The 16,700-nt window shown below is 37.8% G+C and overlaps 1 protein-coding gene across 3 annotated transcripts in view; it reads left to right on the top strand.

Moving 5' to 3' along the window:
- usp32 (ubiquitin specific peptidase 32) overlaps positions 1–16,700 on the top strand; it is a 234,179-nt gene that overhangs the window by 179,139 nt on the left and 38,340 nt on the right. For 2 of the 3 annotated variants that reach the window (XM_038814181.1, XM_038814183.1), the window contains 7 exons: positions 1,578–1,761; positions 5,301–5,476; positions 7,974–8,114; positions 10,126–10,285; positions 12,214–12,368; positions 12,453–12,534; positions 15,395–15,469. In XM_038814181.1, the coding sequence (XP_038670109.1) occupies positions 1,578–1,761; positions 5,301–5,476; positions 7,974–8,114; positions 10,126–10,285; positions 12,214–12,368; positions 12,453–12,534; positions 15,395–15,469 (973 nt within the window). The remainder of the gene's footprint in view (positions 1–1,577; positions 1,762–5,300; positions 5,477–7,973; positions 8,115–10,125; positions 10,286–12,213; positions 12,369–12,452; positions 12,535–15,394; positions 15,470–16,700) is intronic. The other variant, XM_038814182.1, reaches the window with a different exon arrangement.

Raw genomic sequence — 16,700 nt, 5'->3', positions numbered from 1 at the left:
TGCATCAACATTAAATGAAGTGAAACTGTTAGGTAATTAAAATGTAATGAAGGTATATTTTATCTACTTTAGAGTATCAAAAAGGTTCAATATTTGAAATGTCTTTAGCCCTGTATTTGACACAGTTCAGGTTTTTCCTTTAACATTGATTTGTTTTTGCAGCAAAACAGTTTCTCTTAAAGGTTCCTATTTACTGCAACTTGCAACCAATACTTAATGTTAATGGCATAGTCATATGTCATGAGACTGATAATTAGATTTTACCATGTTACTTTGCACCGGAAACTACCTGGACCACTCACTGACTGTTCTCTTCGAGAGGTGATAAATATCATGCTATGGAGCATGTTGTTCAAGTCGTATATTTAAAAAATTACAAGTGAGATGATTACTCATAAGAGGAATATCGCAAGGAGCCTCTGGTACAATGCATCTATTGAACAATACTTAACCTGCTCAAAAATTAATAGTCCATAATTTGTTTAGTACTACTTATAATCTCAGTAACTGAGTTCTGGTGAAATATGGTTGGATTTTATGGAGTCTCTGCAGCTTCAGTATTGAAATAACTGATTGAAGTTGGTAAGTCATGTCTTTAGGGTAATGCTCAACTCTTGTACTTTCTGGACTTTCCAAAGACAGGTTGTAATGCTCAAAATTGAGATTGAAATCGGTATACTAAAGAGCAGCTTAATACAATGTAAGAATTTGAATATACTAGATGGCTGAATCATTTGAGATAAAATATATTGCTATATCTGTCAATTTGCTGGTTAACAAAATAAATGATTTCAGATGTTGTTATGGGAATAGGCAAATACATCGCTACAGAGGTGTGGCTAGGCCAGATGCACTCTGTTCCTAGCCGTTTTAAATGGCAAATATACAGAGATGTTTTCAAATACAATATATTGCCTTTGACACCAAGTCAAAAAGTCTGTTTCAGCCACTGAAATCTATTTTAAATTTATATTATTCAACCTGTCTAAAAGTACTCTCAAATTATCTACACCAAAATTATATATTATTTTTTGCGGGACAGTACAACTAGATTCTGCCACATTAGTCTACTGTTTTCGGACAAGTGCCCAGAGTGGTAGCTTGTGAAAACTGTCTGATATGTTTGAGTGTTTTTGTAAAATGTGGAAAATGAATGCTACCAGCAGATTTTTTTCAATCTAATTTCTGTTTGGATATATATTGGTTCTGGTGACTTGAAAGTTGTTAAAATCCACTCCTGCGTAATCATTATTAAGAGTAGATTAGGCACATTAGGCTGTGCCAGAAGATGTTTGAACTAATTGTAAAAATGAAATTTGGATTGGAGGATTTTGGTTTCCCCTTTTTAAATAGTACAAGGGGACCAAAACTTGCATATGGGTCAAAGCTTATATTTCTGGAAGTTAGATTTCATGGCATCTATAAAAGAACGGTATTGATTTAAAACTCTAAATAAATTATTAGAAAGGATCTTGTGCTACTTTCAGCTTGTATTTTCCATCTTTATTGATTGATGTGGCTGTGGAATTAATGTGTTGTCTTTCAGTTGTCAAGATTATTTTCTGCTTTCATCACAGGAAACCAAGCCAGTTATAATAGAACCTTCTTCAATAATGAATTTAGTGAAAAGCCAGAACCCACTCCACGTTACGGATCAGGGTGAAGATAAACCTGGAGTGCAAAGTTCCTTCAATTCTCCAGATGAAAAGTGTTATGACAACATCTCCATTGCATCTGAAGCATCTGAGAGCACTGGCACTGGTAAAATTAGTTTTCTCTTTTAGGTTTTGCAATACAGTTTCTTTGAAACTTGAACATTCATTTTACTGCATACATTGGAACTAGTTACATTGGAACTAGTTACAAGTGTCAGAAATTGCATTTGGATGCAAAATTAGCAATAAATGGACTGAACTGAACAACTGACAAATTAGCAAGTGTATTAAGAAGCCTGATCTATCGCTTCTCAGCCTTTTGGCTAAGATGAGAGTGAGGTCGGGTGTAATGCCTGGATCTGGTATGTCTCTCTTGTAGGGACCATGAATTGGATTCAATTTGAATTGTTTTTTGGAGCAGGCAAAGAGCTGGATTAGGGATTTGCCCCTGTCTACTTTCTGAGCTCTGGCTTTTTAACTCGGATAAAGGAATAATAAAAAAAAAGATGCCTGAACCAAATTGTATAATTATTGAGGTCAGTGGGAATCTAACATGCCGTTTTGTTATAGTTCCTGTTGTAAATAAACAAATAATTGGACTTAAAATAGTAATGTACCTGAAGTACATTTGCATAATTTTGGATATCTGATTGTATTAGCTCATTGAGTTAGGATTATGTAGGGTACTCTGGATGTGGCATAAAAGGTTTAAGTACTGGTGAGGAAGGCAATATTAAATGGAAGAGATATTGTTGTGACAGGAACCAAAAGACTTCTGTGTGAGGGAGTATATGAAGACTGGACATTAAACCACAGATTTCAAAAAAAGGAAAGTTGATGAAACTGCATGTGAACAGGGTCAAGATAGTGATTCAGTTTATTAGAATCTCTGATGTTCTCAATCTCTTCTGAGCTTAATCCACAACTATCATAGCAGAAGTTTCAAGAAGAATTACATCTTGAGTCCAGAGCCTAGATCCAAACAATGCACTAGTGTGTGGGTGAAGGAATATGTGAATTGATCACATTCATTACCTTCATTAGGAGTCCTTAGTGGAGCATTACCCTAATTGAAAACATGACATTTGTATCTATTTGTCATTCGAGTGCAATTAAATTTGTGCACAAACATGTTTTTGTTTATGTTCTTGGTGCACTGTTTGAGAAAATGCGTAAACCTGAAGATGCCCTTATGAAATGTCTTTTGTTCCTTTTATGATTTATTACTAAATACCACTCTCACTCAAAACATTCTAAACCTGCCCGTAACCTTGTTTCCCAATTTACTTTATTCAGCTTGGTTTTCATACTCTTATTTTGTTTAAGGTAAACCACTAATCTTTACCCACTCTTCTTTCAAACTGAATGCAAAATTCAATCATGTTATGATCACTGATACCTAAGGGCTCCTTTCCTCTTTGGTCATTAATTGATCCTGTCTCATTGCAGATTACCATGTCGAGAAAGTCTGCTCTCTGGTTGCCTCTAGAACCTTTGCTCCAATATACTGTTCCAAAAGTACTCTACAAATTCATCATCCAGGCAAACTTTGCCAATCTGATTCAACCAATCTATGATATGATACCTAGAGCCCCCATTATTCTTCCTGTATATCCCACCCTAAGTGTAGTTACTTAGGGGACTACAAACTATTCCCACAAGTGACTTATTACCTTTGCTATTTCTTATCTTTACATAAACGGATTCTACATCTTGACCTTTAGAACTAAAGACATCTCTTACTATTGTGCTAATGTGACCTTTAATTAATGGAACTGTCCCACGCTTTTTCCTCGCTTCCTGTTCTTCTGAAATGTCATGTAATCCTTTAATATTCCATTCCTAGCCTTTGACATCGTGCAGCCATGTCTCTATAATGGTTATCAGATCGTACAGGTTTGAAGCCAACAGACCATCCATGTTATTATAAATGCTTGCATGTATTCAGGTAAAACCTTTAGCTCTGTCTTTTTACTATTTTTGCAACCTCTAGCCTTATCTGCAGATGCACCCTTACATTTGTATGCTCTTTCCCTTCCTACCACACAGATTATCATTCCCCTTATTGCAACCTTGCTCTCTTACCTCCTCCTTTTCCTCTAGTTTAACACATATCCCCTCACTTGATCCCTTGTTCCCCCTATTTAGTTTAAAGCCCTTTCTATCGCCCTAGTTATACGACTTGCCAGAACACCGGTCCCAGCAGGGTTCAGATGAAGATCATCCCAATGGTGCCGCTCCCCCTTTCCCCAGTACTGGTGCTGGTGCCCCTCCCCCTTTCCCCAGTAGCTTTGAGACATGCGTTCAGTACTCTATTTACCCTATGTCAGTTTGCTCACAGCTCAGGCAAAAATCCAGTGATTGTTACCTTTGAAGTTCTGCTTTTAACTTAGCACCTAGATGCTCTTAATCGGGGGAGAAGGTGATGCAGTGGTATTGCCACTGTACTAATAAGCCAGAAACCCAGAGTAATGCTCTGGGGACCCAGGTTTAAATCCTGCCACAGCAGATGGTGAAATTTGAATTAAATTTTTTTTTAAAACAGGAATTAAACATCTAATGATGACCACTAAACCATTGTTGATTATCGTGAGAACTTATCTGGTTCACTAATGTCCTTTAGGAAAGAAAATCTGCCGTCCTTGCCTAGCCTGGCCTCCATGTGACTCCAGACCCAAGCAATGTGGTTGACTCTTAACTGTCCCCTCAAGGGCAATTAAGGATGGGCAATAAATGCTGGCACAACCTGCAACACCCACATCCCATGAACAAATTTTTTAAAAATCCCTAACCAGAACCTCTTTCCGAGTACTGTCTGTGCCATAGATACCACCCCACTCCCGTTCTTATAGAATAAAGCATCCAGCTAGCTTTCCCCCTCCCTAATGTATTCTGTGTCCGAAGCCAGACTCCAGCTCCTTAACTCTGAGCCAACATTCAGATTTCAACAGCACAGAAGACTTCATTAAGTGCAGAAGCATTTGCGCCACTGGTCGTATTAAGCACCTTCACTAAAAAAACATGCTGACCTGTGCTCAGTCTTTGGTCTTCTGTAGGTAACATGTTATGACACCATTGCTTCGTCATGGTGCAAATTTTCCAGTTTAAAGGTACTGGACACGGTGTTCAAGGATTTTGATATATCGTGACAAAGTACAACTTTTTTGTTTATAAAAGAATGATTTATATGTGGCGATTTTTGGGGTGTCAGAAGACCCAGGAATCCAGGAGGAGAAAGGCAGACTTTCTGGCCTGTGCTTCCCTGGTAGCCCGGAGATGGATACTATTAGCATGGAGTGACTCCAAGCCCCTGAAGCGGACATGGCTAGCTTTCTCTGTTTGGCGAAAATCAAGTTTGCTTTGAGAGGATCACTGTCAAGGTTCACCCGGAGGTGGCAACCGTTTGTCGACTTCTTTGCTGAAAATTAATCGTCAGCAGACCGGGGTGGGGTAGTTTAGATCAGAATAGGGGGTTAATAAAGGTGGGACCTGCTTTTGCACTATGTTTATGGTTTCATGTACATTGTTTATTTTGTTGTGGTTACTATACCAAAAATACCTCAAAAAAATGTTTATTAAAAAAGAAAGAATGATTTATATACAAAAGCAAATAAAAATCTGAAGATAATGTTTCCTTTTTTTCAGGTTTATACCAGTCTAGTCCAGCTGGTACTGATGCTTGCTTTACGAGACAGCACAACAGTTTGGACAATAATGGTCAATGTTTCCTTGGTGCCAATGGGAACGTTTTGGCACAACTTGGTCCACAAAAACCAGGAGCTATCGATAACCAGTCACTTGTAATGCAAGGGTCTGTGAAGGTATTGATATGGTGCCTGTAAATATTAAAAAGTTATTTTAAAAGTAAATATTAAAAAGAAATTTACTGTGCTGAGCTTTTCAATTATCTGAATATTATGTCTGTTGTTTCACATGTGTGGGCAGACATTGGCATAGTGATAATGTCACAGAGCTAGGAATCCAGAGGCCAGATGAATGCTCTGGGAACATGAGTTCAAGTCCCACCAAGGCAGCTGGCAAAATTTAAATGAATAAAAATCTGGAATTGAAAGCCAGTCTCAGTGATGGAGGCCATGAAATTATCATTGATTGTCGTAAAATCCAATCTGGTTCACTCATGTTTTTTAGGGAAGGCAATCTGCCATCTTTAACTGGTCTGGTCTATATGTGACTCCAGATCCACAGTAATGTGGTTGACTCTTAATTGCATTCTAAACTAGCCTAGCAAGCCACTCAGTTGAAGTTGGGCCTTGCCAGTGATGCTCACATCCCTTGAAGGATTCCATCTGCTGCTGCATGTCCATCAATTCAAGTCTTTGCATTTACCAAAGGATGCTGCAAGGAGCTAGTGCCAAAAAAGGTAGAATGGGGGAAAAGATGGAATTCAATGTAGTGGTGTATTATTTTTAAAAAAACAAAAAACAAAATTCTGTTTATTATGAGGTGAATGGAAAAAGCCAGGCGATGTGTAAGAGCAGCAGGATTTGGGATTCATGTTCATGAGACGTTAAAAGCAGTGCTTCAGCTAAATAAGGACATCAAACAAGTTAACAGTATACTTGGTAGGATCCTCTACAAGGTTTAGTTATTGAAGCAGGGACAATATTGTCATTTGGGAGTACGTTATGGGGTAGACATTATGGTGACTGCTTGTGTATGGAGAATAAATGCTGCAGTAATAACTTTGTAAACTTTATGGTGACATACTTTTAGATGTACTCTAAATTTCCACACCATGATCAAGTATTTCACAAGGGCGTCACTTGATCATTTGTCTACAGCATTTTGCCTTTCACAGTAGAAACAAAGCTTTCATTTAAAAAAAACATTGCTACAATTATTGTCCTGGATTGATTGGTGAAGCAGCAAATTTGAAACAACAGTCAGATTTGATTGCAAGAATATTTTTTTATATGGTGAAATAACTGTTGTCCTCCATCAAAAATCAAATTTTACCTCAGCAGTTTAAAACTAAATAAATTTTAATTGAGCTTCATAAGAATTTTCATCAATACAATCTACAGCCATTAATACTGTTGAGGACAACATTTTTCTCCAACCCCTCTTTTCCATTGTCCAGTTGAGTAGCACTGCCCTTGCTTGGTTCCATTCTTCCTATGCAGTTGCACTCAGAGAATTACCTCTAATGGCTTCCCGCCCTGGTCCTATATTGCTACCTTATAAATCCCCTAAGGACCTATCCTTGGCGCTCTTATTTATCATCATACTGTACCTTGGCGTCATAACTGAAATTACAATATCTGATTTTACATAATGCTGACAGACCCACGTCTCCATAGCCACTACTGTCCCCATTGCGTGAATTAGTCACGCTGCTTGGCCAAAAGCTGAAATTGGATACTCAGGCAATTTACCAATTAAATATTGCAAAGACTGAAAGCCACAAATTATGTTCCCTGGCCGTTGACTCCTTCATTCTCCCTGCCCTCTGTCTAAAGCTGAAGCAGACAGTTTGCAAACTTGCTGACCCACTTGACCCTGAACTGAGCTTCTCCCCTCCCATATCCTCTCTATCATCAAGACCACCTACTACCAAAGGCAAAATTCAAGACTTTCTCTCTCGTGTCTAGCAAGGTAGCACAAGTGGATAGAATTGTGGCTTCACACCGCCAGGGTCTCAGGTACGATTCCCCTCTGGAACACTGTGCGGAGTCTGCACGTTCTCCCTGTGTCTGTGTGGGTTTCCTCCAGGTGCTCCGGTTTCCTCCCACAGTCCAAAGACATGCAGGTTAGGTGGACTGGCCTTGCTAAATTGTCCTTAGTGTCCAAAAAGGTTAGGAGGGGTTATTGGGTTATGGGGATAGGGAGGAAGTGAAGACTTAAGTGGGTCGGTGCAGACCCGATGGGCCAAATGGCCTCCATCTGCATTCTATGTTCTACATCCAAATTACTTGTATTAGTGGAACAGAAAAGATCCAGCAGGAAATCGCATCATTACACTGTTGTACAGCATCAACCACACTCTGCCAACTCATAAAGCATGCTGGTTTTGCTTTCCAGCTTCTGGTTATCCCTCTACTTTTGGATAATGCAGTATTTTCCTGAAGACTTTCAGAATTTGCCATACAGGCAATCTGCCAGACAGGCTTATTTGATGTCATCAACAGATTTCAACACTATTCACACAGTTTAAGTCAAGATCATTTATGCATGAGCACCTGTAATATGCTACAGACCCCTTTCTTCAAAGTTACTCATGCTTTATAGTGCATGAAAATGTCTACAATTGTTATGTTTTTGTATATTTCAATATATAGTATTGTTTTTCTTGTAAAGGCTCCTACATTAACTTTAGAGGGTGGACGCCTGAAACCGAATCCAACTTTGGTTCGCGGCAAGGACTATGAGGTTGTCCCAGAGCCTGTGTGGAGGGCACTGTATCATTGGTATGGGGCAAACCTGGCTCTACCAAGGCCTGTAAGCTATCTTTACCTTGAAATTTGTTTTCAATGTTTTTACATTTGGAAGTTGTTGAAGAATTAACATACACATTGTTTTGTGCTTTTTATTTCTGAAATGCAAGAATTTTGGAATATTTTATCGACTTGCGGTTGACTTTTTTAACACACAAATCTTTTAAAATTAATTGAACCATATATGAACAATTAATATAAATATTATTTTTGAAATGATTCACTTACTTGCACAGCTGTCCAAAATATTTTAACCCTTTGCGGTACTTGTTTAAAATGGAACGATTTTGATGGTTTGTTTAGGAAGCATGAAAAGATTGCAATCACTTGATACAAGTCTAGCATCACAATGAGGATTTAAAACTATATATATTTTCTCTTGCAATGTGTGTAACTCTGGTGAGATCATATTGCTCTTTGCTAGTTGCCCTGGCAGCATTGATTAACGGTTCTTCTTGTGAGGAAGATGGTGGGATTCTCCAGTCATGCCTTCCCAGCGACTGGAAATTCCTGCCCAAGGTCAATGGGCATTTATACGGTCCGCGTCTCGCCCGCAACAATCTTGTGGGTTGGGCGGAAGAATCCAGCCCTAAGTCTCATGTAGTCTGAAGGTTGACAGATCCCTTCCCGGAAGGACATTAACTAGTGAGTTTTTACAATAATGTAACATCTTTATGATTACTTTTTTAGTTTCAATTCTCATTACTAGGTTTAGATCACAATTTACCACCATGGATTTAAACACAAAACTAGGATGCTAGTCCAATACCATAACCACTAATCTACCCTGATGTATTACTCAAACACGATATATTTAGCAATATGGCACACCCGTACATCTTTCCACAGATGTTTATGCTACCCTGAGGTGAATGCTTCAAAGTTTATTGAATAATAAACTGTAGTACTGTACTTCAACTTCAAAACATTTAAATCATTTTAAAAAATGATTTAGTCATGGAATAATTTTCTACTTTCATCTTCACCGTCTGTATTTTGAATTTCCTCAAGGAAAAACAAGAGTAAATTAGTTTATATTTGGCTACAGGAGTTGACCAAATTGAGATGTGGTCCATACACTAGTAAGCAAAATCATTCGATGAAATAGCTGAGACGTTTTGGACTATATGGCTGCCTGAAATGAACATCAATTAGCTTAATGTTAGAGAACACCTGCTGATACCTGCTTAATTAATTTTTTAAATGAGCACGGTCAGAAATGACAAGAAGTTTTCAGTTATGAGCAATGCAAGAATATTTGTATTTTTGTTTCTCCATTCTATTTTACTTAATGATGCAAATGTTTGTTAAAGTCTTGAGATATTCGGCCCATATCTTGATCCCCCCCCAGAAGTCCTCATGCAAGGACTGCGGGAATTAACAGGGGAGTTGAAACCTCTGATGGATTCTGATTGTCTCAGTAGAATAGGCACCCTGAACAGGTTAGAAGAATTTAAACCACTTGTAACTACAGTATAGACCCCCGACTCACCCCACTGGATTCCCACAACTACCCTCCCAGTTCCTCCTGCACCCCCAATCAGACTACACTTCTGCCTCCCGCCCATCCTACCGCATCCCTGCCTCCCCAAACTCCCCATCCAAAACTCCCCATCACCCCCAACTGTGACCACTTGACAACCTCATCGATCACACTCCTTCCCCAATCCTACGCACTTACCGTGCTCACTTACCTTCTCCCTAGCTTCTCAAAGTGGCTGGGTCCTTAAACTTGAACCTGCTTTACGACGGCTGGTGCTGCAAGAAGGGAGAGTGGCTTCTTTTCCCCCTACTCTGCTACACTAAAAGTTGAAGACCTTGAAAATTGGCTGCACTGCACTTTTCTGCGAAGGTCCGAATCGGGTGCGGAAAGTGCAGTTGCAGTCCTGTGTAAGTCTTGGTAATTGTTAGGTGATTAAGTATATAAATTTGAGAGATTCTTAGTGGCTTCAAATAATTTGCTGTAACCTTGTGATCAGGACAGTAACTAATTTCCATTTTTCTGTTATAATTAGGTCATTAAAAACACAACAAATAATGAAGCAGAGCTGGAATTGTTTCCTCGCTACCTACTGTTTTTGCGTCAACAACCAGCCACACGTACGCAACAGTCCAACATCTGGGTGAATATGGGTATGATGAGCCTGAGAACATTTCCTCAACATGCATCTCGAGGTAATGCAAGACTGCAGCAAGAAAGGGGAGCTATGAGCTCTCTGGTTGCTGAGTGAATTCCATCAACATTGCATTTTCAAACCAAGATTATAGTTTCGAATTGAGACTTTCTTAAAAATCCAGATGACCACTCCAGGCTGCTTGTTCAGGAAAAACAATAGAAATAACAAAGCTACAATTGCATGGACTTTGAGTAAGACTTGGTCTTGTATGAAGCATAATTTGTTTTTGAACCACAAACTAAAGACCATATGTTCCCAAATTTTTATAACTTGAAATCAATCATCTGTAAGCCAGCACCAAAGCAAAAACACAAAAACAGAATAGTCATTGTAACCATCACAGATTGATCTCTGCTTTCCATTATTAACTGCAAGGGGACAATTGATCAGAAAGAAAATCACCAAAATTAAGTTGTTTGTACAGAAAGTTGAAACGTAACAGAACCCTGGCTCCATTTGCAGTGCCTGTAGGTATTCTTGAGTGGACCCAGGGCTTTATGTGCTTGTTTCCGTCCCTGAACAATGGTTTGGCAAGGTCTCTTACAATAATCTTCCAAGTCTCACCCAACAGTGATTTTTATGAGATCGAATTCTCGATTATGTTTAATCCAATCTACTTTCTTGCTGTAATCTTACATCTGTACCTCTTAATTTGTGATTTAACAGATTTATTTTTCTTATGCTCCAGCTTTCACCAACAGTGAACTACCTGTAGCCTTTTGTAATTTATATGCTCAAACATTCCCCTGAGAATTGTTGTTAAATAATCAAATTGTTCACAAATTAGATTTTTAGCTTTTATTAACTTTTAAAGGAATTGATTTACGTTCATGTTAAACTTTGGAAGTTTAGCTACTCTATCCAATATAGAATGGTTATGTTTTTTTAATTTGATTTAAATTTAAATTGTCCTCTTGCTGACTGTCTCAGATCATAATTACTATATCTCTGGGAACCCTACTCTTCAAATTACCTTGTCAGGTTTTGGGACATTTGCAATTTCCCCCATCCCCATTTTGGGGTAGAGCTTTATTACGCGATAGGACACACAATTTATAATCCATCATACCATTGGTTTTATATGTTTTGATCTCAAAATTGAATTTCAGGAAATGTTAAAGGAGACTGATTTAGGTTTCTGTTATCAAAGAGAAAATTCTAATTTTTTGCATATGTTTAACAGTCTTCAAACATCACAAGTTGATTTAAGAGTACAGTAATAAGATGCTATGCTTAAATTATTTTTCCATAAAATTATCATGTCATGCAGAAGACTATTTCTTGTGATACAGTTTTGTTTTATTAGCTAGTTTTTATTAGCAATTATATTGATTTACAAAGAAATCTGAAGCCACTGACAGTTGAATCATCTGCTTTCTAATTAATTGAAATTGTTACATTAAATCCTTCTAGGATTATTTTCCGTCGACCCAATGTATTGCACATTAAATTATCAATATATACATTAAATGGATTTATAGTTTTAGTGACTTGGAAATGAGAGATCATAATGATTAATGGACTGCAACAAATGTGTGGAACTTAATTTGATATTAGCTTGATAACTGAGTATTTTACAGGGATTAAAACAAAAATATATTGGTAGTGGTTGGCCTTTTTGTTGCAGATTTTCCCAACCAGGCTGGTAGTCGACTGTAGTTGAAATGGGTTTGATCTATTTTAAGTCTAGTTGGTTAGTAAAACTCTTGAGAGAAATTTGCGTGAGGCAAAACTGACCTTTTCAGACCTAATTTGTCAGCAACATAACCTGTAGCGGCATCTAAAAAAGTGCCATTTTCATTACTCATGGAGCCATAGCTGCCCAACTGCAGTCTAAGGTGGCATCAACATGTTATTTTGTAATTTGACAATTACTTTTGTTGTGGCTTGTACACTTTCATCTTAAAGTACTTGTTGTGAATTTAGGAAACGTACCTTCACCATCTTCTCCAATGAAACGAGTGTTAGCTTACACTGGCTGCTTCAGCCGCATGCAAACAATAAAAGATATACACGAATACTTATCTCAACGGCTTCGAATAAAGGAAGAAGACATGCGACTGTGGCTGTACAATAGTGAGGTAAAAGAATACTTTTAATATTCAGCCATCGGATAGCGTTATGTTGCGATGATCATGCAATATAATGTGCAATTTGTTTTGCAGAACTACCTTGCACTACTAGATGATGAGGATCACACATTAGAAGATTTGAAAATTCTAGATGAGCAGCACTTGGTGATTGAAGGTAAAGAACAGCACACAGATCACTGAAATTAGCTGATGCATTTGATCCTCAGTTTATATGAATTTTTGATTTTTGAATCATAATCTAAATCATGGGAGTCATTCATTTCTTATATAAATATATATATATATATATATATATACTCCATTTAAAGTAAAATACCAAAGACTGCTCAATAGAACCATGTTTTTGAATAATATATATCCGCATGTTCAATCAGAAACTCATATGGCATTTTGGGGCATTTCAAGTCCATATGCAGTCTGTCCGACTGTTTGCAGCCATTACATTCAAACTACACTCGTAAGTCTTAAATTCTGATGTCGATCCCTTCAAGTACAGGTCAAGTTTTTATAATAATGATGTACTGTTCTTATCTCTACTTCCCTTGGCAAGTTTTTTTTCTGCTTTTCATTTATTGTACAATAACTTGGGGGCATGCTTCTTTGCACAGGAATTTCTTTTTGTTCTCTGGAGCTTTGCTCGTAAAATTTTCCAATGTAAATACATAGATGGTATGCTATTTGTCTCTGAAATCCAATGGAAAAATCCTGTATAATGTGGAACAAATCCTATGATACAGCGGTTTTTCAATTCAAATCGCATGATTCAAGATTATGAATCTGCAGTCTGCTGTTCTCTGGCATATATTTTTTTTAAAATTTAGATTACCCAATTATTTTTTCCAATTAAGGGGCAATTTAGTGTGGCCAATCCACCTACTCTGCACATTTTTGGGTTGTGGGGGCGAAACCCACGCAGACACGGGGAGAATGTGCAAACTCCACACGGACAGTGACCCAGAGCCGGGATCGAACCTGGGACCTCAGCGCCGTGAGGCAGCTGTGCTAACCACTAGGCCACCGTGCTGCCCTGTTCTCTGGCATATATGGTGATTTTTTTTTTTAAATGTAAAAATATAACAAAAGACTTTATAATTGATTAACTCGTTGGTTGGAATGTGTTTTTAAGGCATAATCGGAATCCTTTTTTTGTCCGTCTTGCTGAATACTCCAACCTTTCTGACACCTTGAATGTGCCCATGTTTCCTTCACTGGGCATATAGTCAAAAACAATAATATTTTTCATAATCGCTGCAATTTCATGCAGTTCACTGTAAAATTTCAGTGTCTTAAGAATCAAGTCACAGAACATCAACCAGGAATGTAAGAATTGCTGAACAAAATAAAAACAACCATGGCCCATCCAACTCATTTGCTACTATCCTGGTATTCGCATGATACAGAAATTTTTGAGTTCACTAATTATAGCAATCCATCTTTGTCAATTAATCTACACTAGATCCTGACACAAAATGAAGAAAAGCTTTAGTAATGGGAAGCTTTGCGGTCCACTTGTCCAAAGTCACCTGATCCTCCTTAGGATGCTACACTTACTAATTAAATGTTTGAAAGCAATTTACTGCTAACATTAACTGGAGAATTTACTCCAAGCTTTAACCAGTAAATTTATTTACAGGCATGTCATGACCCCATTAGTATGAATGCACCCATTTTATAACCTATATTCAGGTCTATCTTCATCCCTTTCTGTAGTTGGAAATGCTGTTTATTGAATTTGCTGATTTAATTGTCATTTGGGACCATGGGCTGGATTCTCCGCCGCACCGAGCCACATTTTTGCCCCGACCCACTGGCGGGATTCTCCGTTACGCCGGTCGGTCAATGGGGTTTCCCATTGTGGGGCAGCCCCAAGCTGTCGGGGAAACCCCTGGGTGCGGCAAAACGGAGAATCCAGCCCCACAATAGTCAGAAATATTCAGTTCCACAACTGTCGCAAATTACTTTTTTCGTTAAATGTTTAATATGGCGGTGCACTCCCAAAAGAATGAAATGATCTAATTGCTGTCAAATGTTTTTCAATTCTTGTAATGTGGACACACAGCGTCATTTAATATCCACCCCAAGTTTTTCTCAGGTGGTAGTGATTTTGTTTCCCCCTTGTATTGTAGCAGTCGGTGCTGGTGGTGTTCCCTTAGTTGTAGTAGGGAATTCCAAAGATTTTCAAGTGGGATTGAAGGAGAGACATCAGTTAGCAGAATGATAGTTTTTTCATATGGTGAAGCGTACATTATTCATTTCGAACTTGCTCATTAAATGGTCGCATCTGTACTTTCTGGGTAGAAAGTTAACATAATTAAAACTACTAATATTTTTATTTTTGTGCAATTGGATGAGGGATACTGCGGAGAGTGCAGCATCTCATGAACAGTTACTTAAAGTTGGAAAGTGCATAACTAATCTAAAATAAATTTTGGTAAGAAAAATGTCTTATTCAGTTTTGTTTCTAGATCGCCATTAACAAATATCTTTATATAGCATGCGCTATTAAAATATTTGGATAAGGATATTACAATTTGTATCAGGATACTTCTTCCCCCACTCCCAACTTCAACTCACCAAAAGTTTTGAAAAAATATGCCCAGTAGCATGATGGTACAACATGTTTAAATTTGTATTTATGGGCCACATTGGTAGATATCAGTTCAAGCCTGTTTATCGAGCAGCAGTAAATTACTGATCTCTGCCATATTACTGTGGATCAGTAACATGGTGGCTTGATACTTAGCCTCATGAAGAAGTGAAAGAATTAGAAGACCAGTTTTTCTGAACTGTTTAATACGCTTCTTCTCCTTCCCTATTAAACAGCAACTTAGGAACAAAACCCAAGAAACCAGAATCAAGTAATCCGGTTATGTATATGAAGCAATAGCAAGAGAGATTCAAAAATGAATGGCAAAACACAAGTTCTATATTTTGTCAAAACAGACATTCCAGTTGCCTAAGTTTGAGCATTGTTACAGTACTGTCAGCCTGATATCCTGCATTTCTTACAATAGTTCGCAACAAAGATATGAGTTGGCCGGAGGAGATGTCATTCATTGCAAACAGTAGCAAAATGGACAGACACAAGGGTAGGTATGAATATAGAATTTTAGCTGTTGAAGTATAGGTGATATGATTTATTTTGTCTGGGGTCATTGAGCAAATTGCAGTAGACTTGCACAATTCAAGATATTTATTTGAATTACTGAAACTCTAGCAAACAAATCCATTGCTTGCTTAATTTGTTTTAGACTAATGACAATAATTGGATGCATCCTCTAAGATAAAACCAAGGATTTTTCACATTAAATATTTTAGAAAACTGGACAATATGAAATTAAACGTTAAAGCTGATTTATGATGTAATTTAGTTTCATTTCAAAGAGTGAATCTTTCCATTTACTCCCATGAGGATAATTATTTCTCATCGCAATTGCAAATTGCATTTGGTTAAATTTGTAAATCATTTGAATATGGCTATACGTGTATAAAGATAAACTCACTCTGTTTGCTGTTGGCCCCACAATTATTTTTTTCCATCACTAATATTTATTCTAATATGTAGAAGGATGTAGCTCAGTTAGGATGGATTTAGATGCGAAAATGAGCTATTCCAGTTTGATCATGAAATATGTACGATGCAAGTTCATGGTGTGCAATGCATATGCTCAAATTATCTTGCTCAAAAGATTTGGAACTGTTTTGATCTTCACAAATTATAGCAATCATTCTTGGACACCTCAGGGAAATGTGTTGTTCACAAAGTTGTTTTGCTCGATATAAAACCTATAATATTTCAGGTTTCTTGGGAAAGAGTTTTGGGGAGTTTTTTGTTCTGGTAGACACAATGCAAGTAGGTGGCAGACCTGCAAGCTGAATTGTTCTCTTTTCGTTTGAAATGCCACATTTTTAATCTTATTACTTGGGCACTTTGCACAAAAGAATTAAGAATATGACTCCTGAAACCATATTATTTCCACCCATCCCACCAGCTCTTTGATATTTTTTATAAAAGTGTTTTTGTACATGCAAGGAGGGGGAGTCCACACCGAGTTGAGTGAAGCAATAACAGGTATATTCCAAAATCCCTGGATACATGGCACTCGGCGCTACCCAGCCAAGTGACTGTTGGCTTTATACCGGAAGTGCTCAAGTCATCCCGTCCCCTTAGCGGGGAGGCGCGTATTCCCGCAAGGATTTTGGGAATACGAGATCCCCGACACCCCAAGTATAATAGGATACAGGTTATAACGAGGGTTCAAAACATCCTCGCAAGATTATCAACAGAATGCGCTTACATCTCATGCCAATATTATATTG

Source organism: Scyliorhinus canicula, chromosome 12 (genome assembly GCF_902713615.1).
Source record: "Scyliorhinus canicula chromosome 12, sScyCan1.1, whole genome shotgun sequence".
NCBI lineage: Eukaryota > Metazoa > Chordata > Chondrichthyes > Carcharhiniformes > Scyliorhinidae > Scyliorhinus > Scyliorhinus canicula.
Note: the sequence above shows the minus strand (reverse complement) of the source record. Positions and strands in the feature narration are given on the sequence as shown.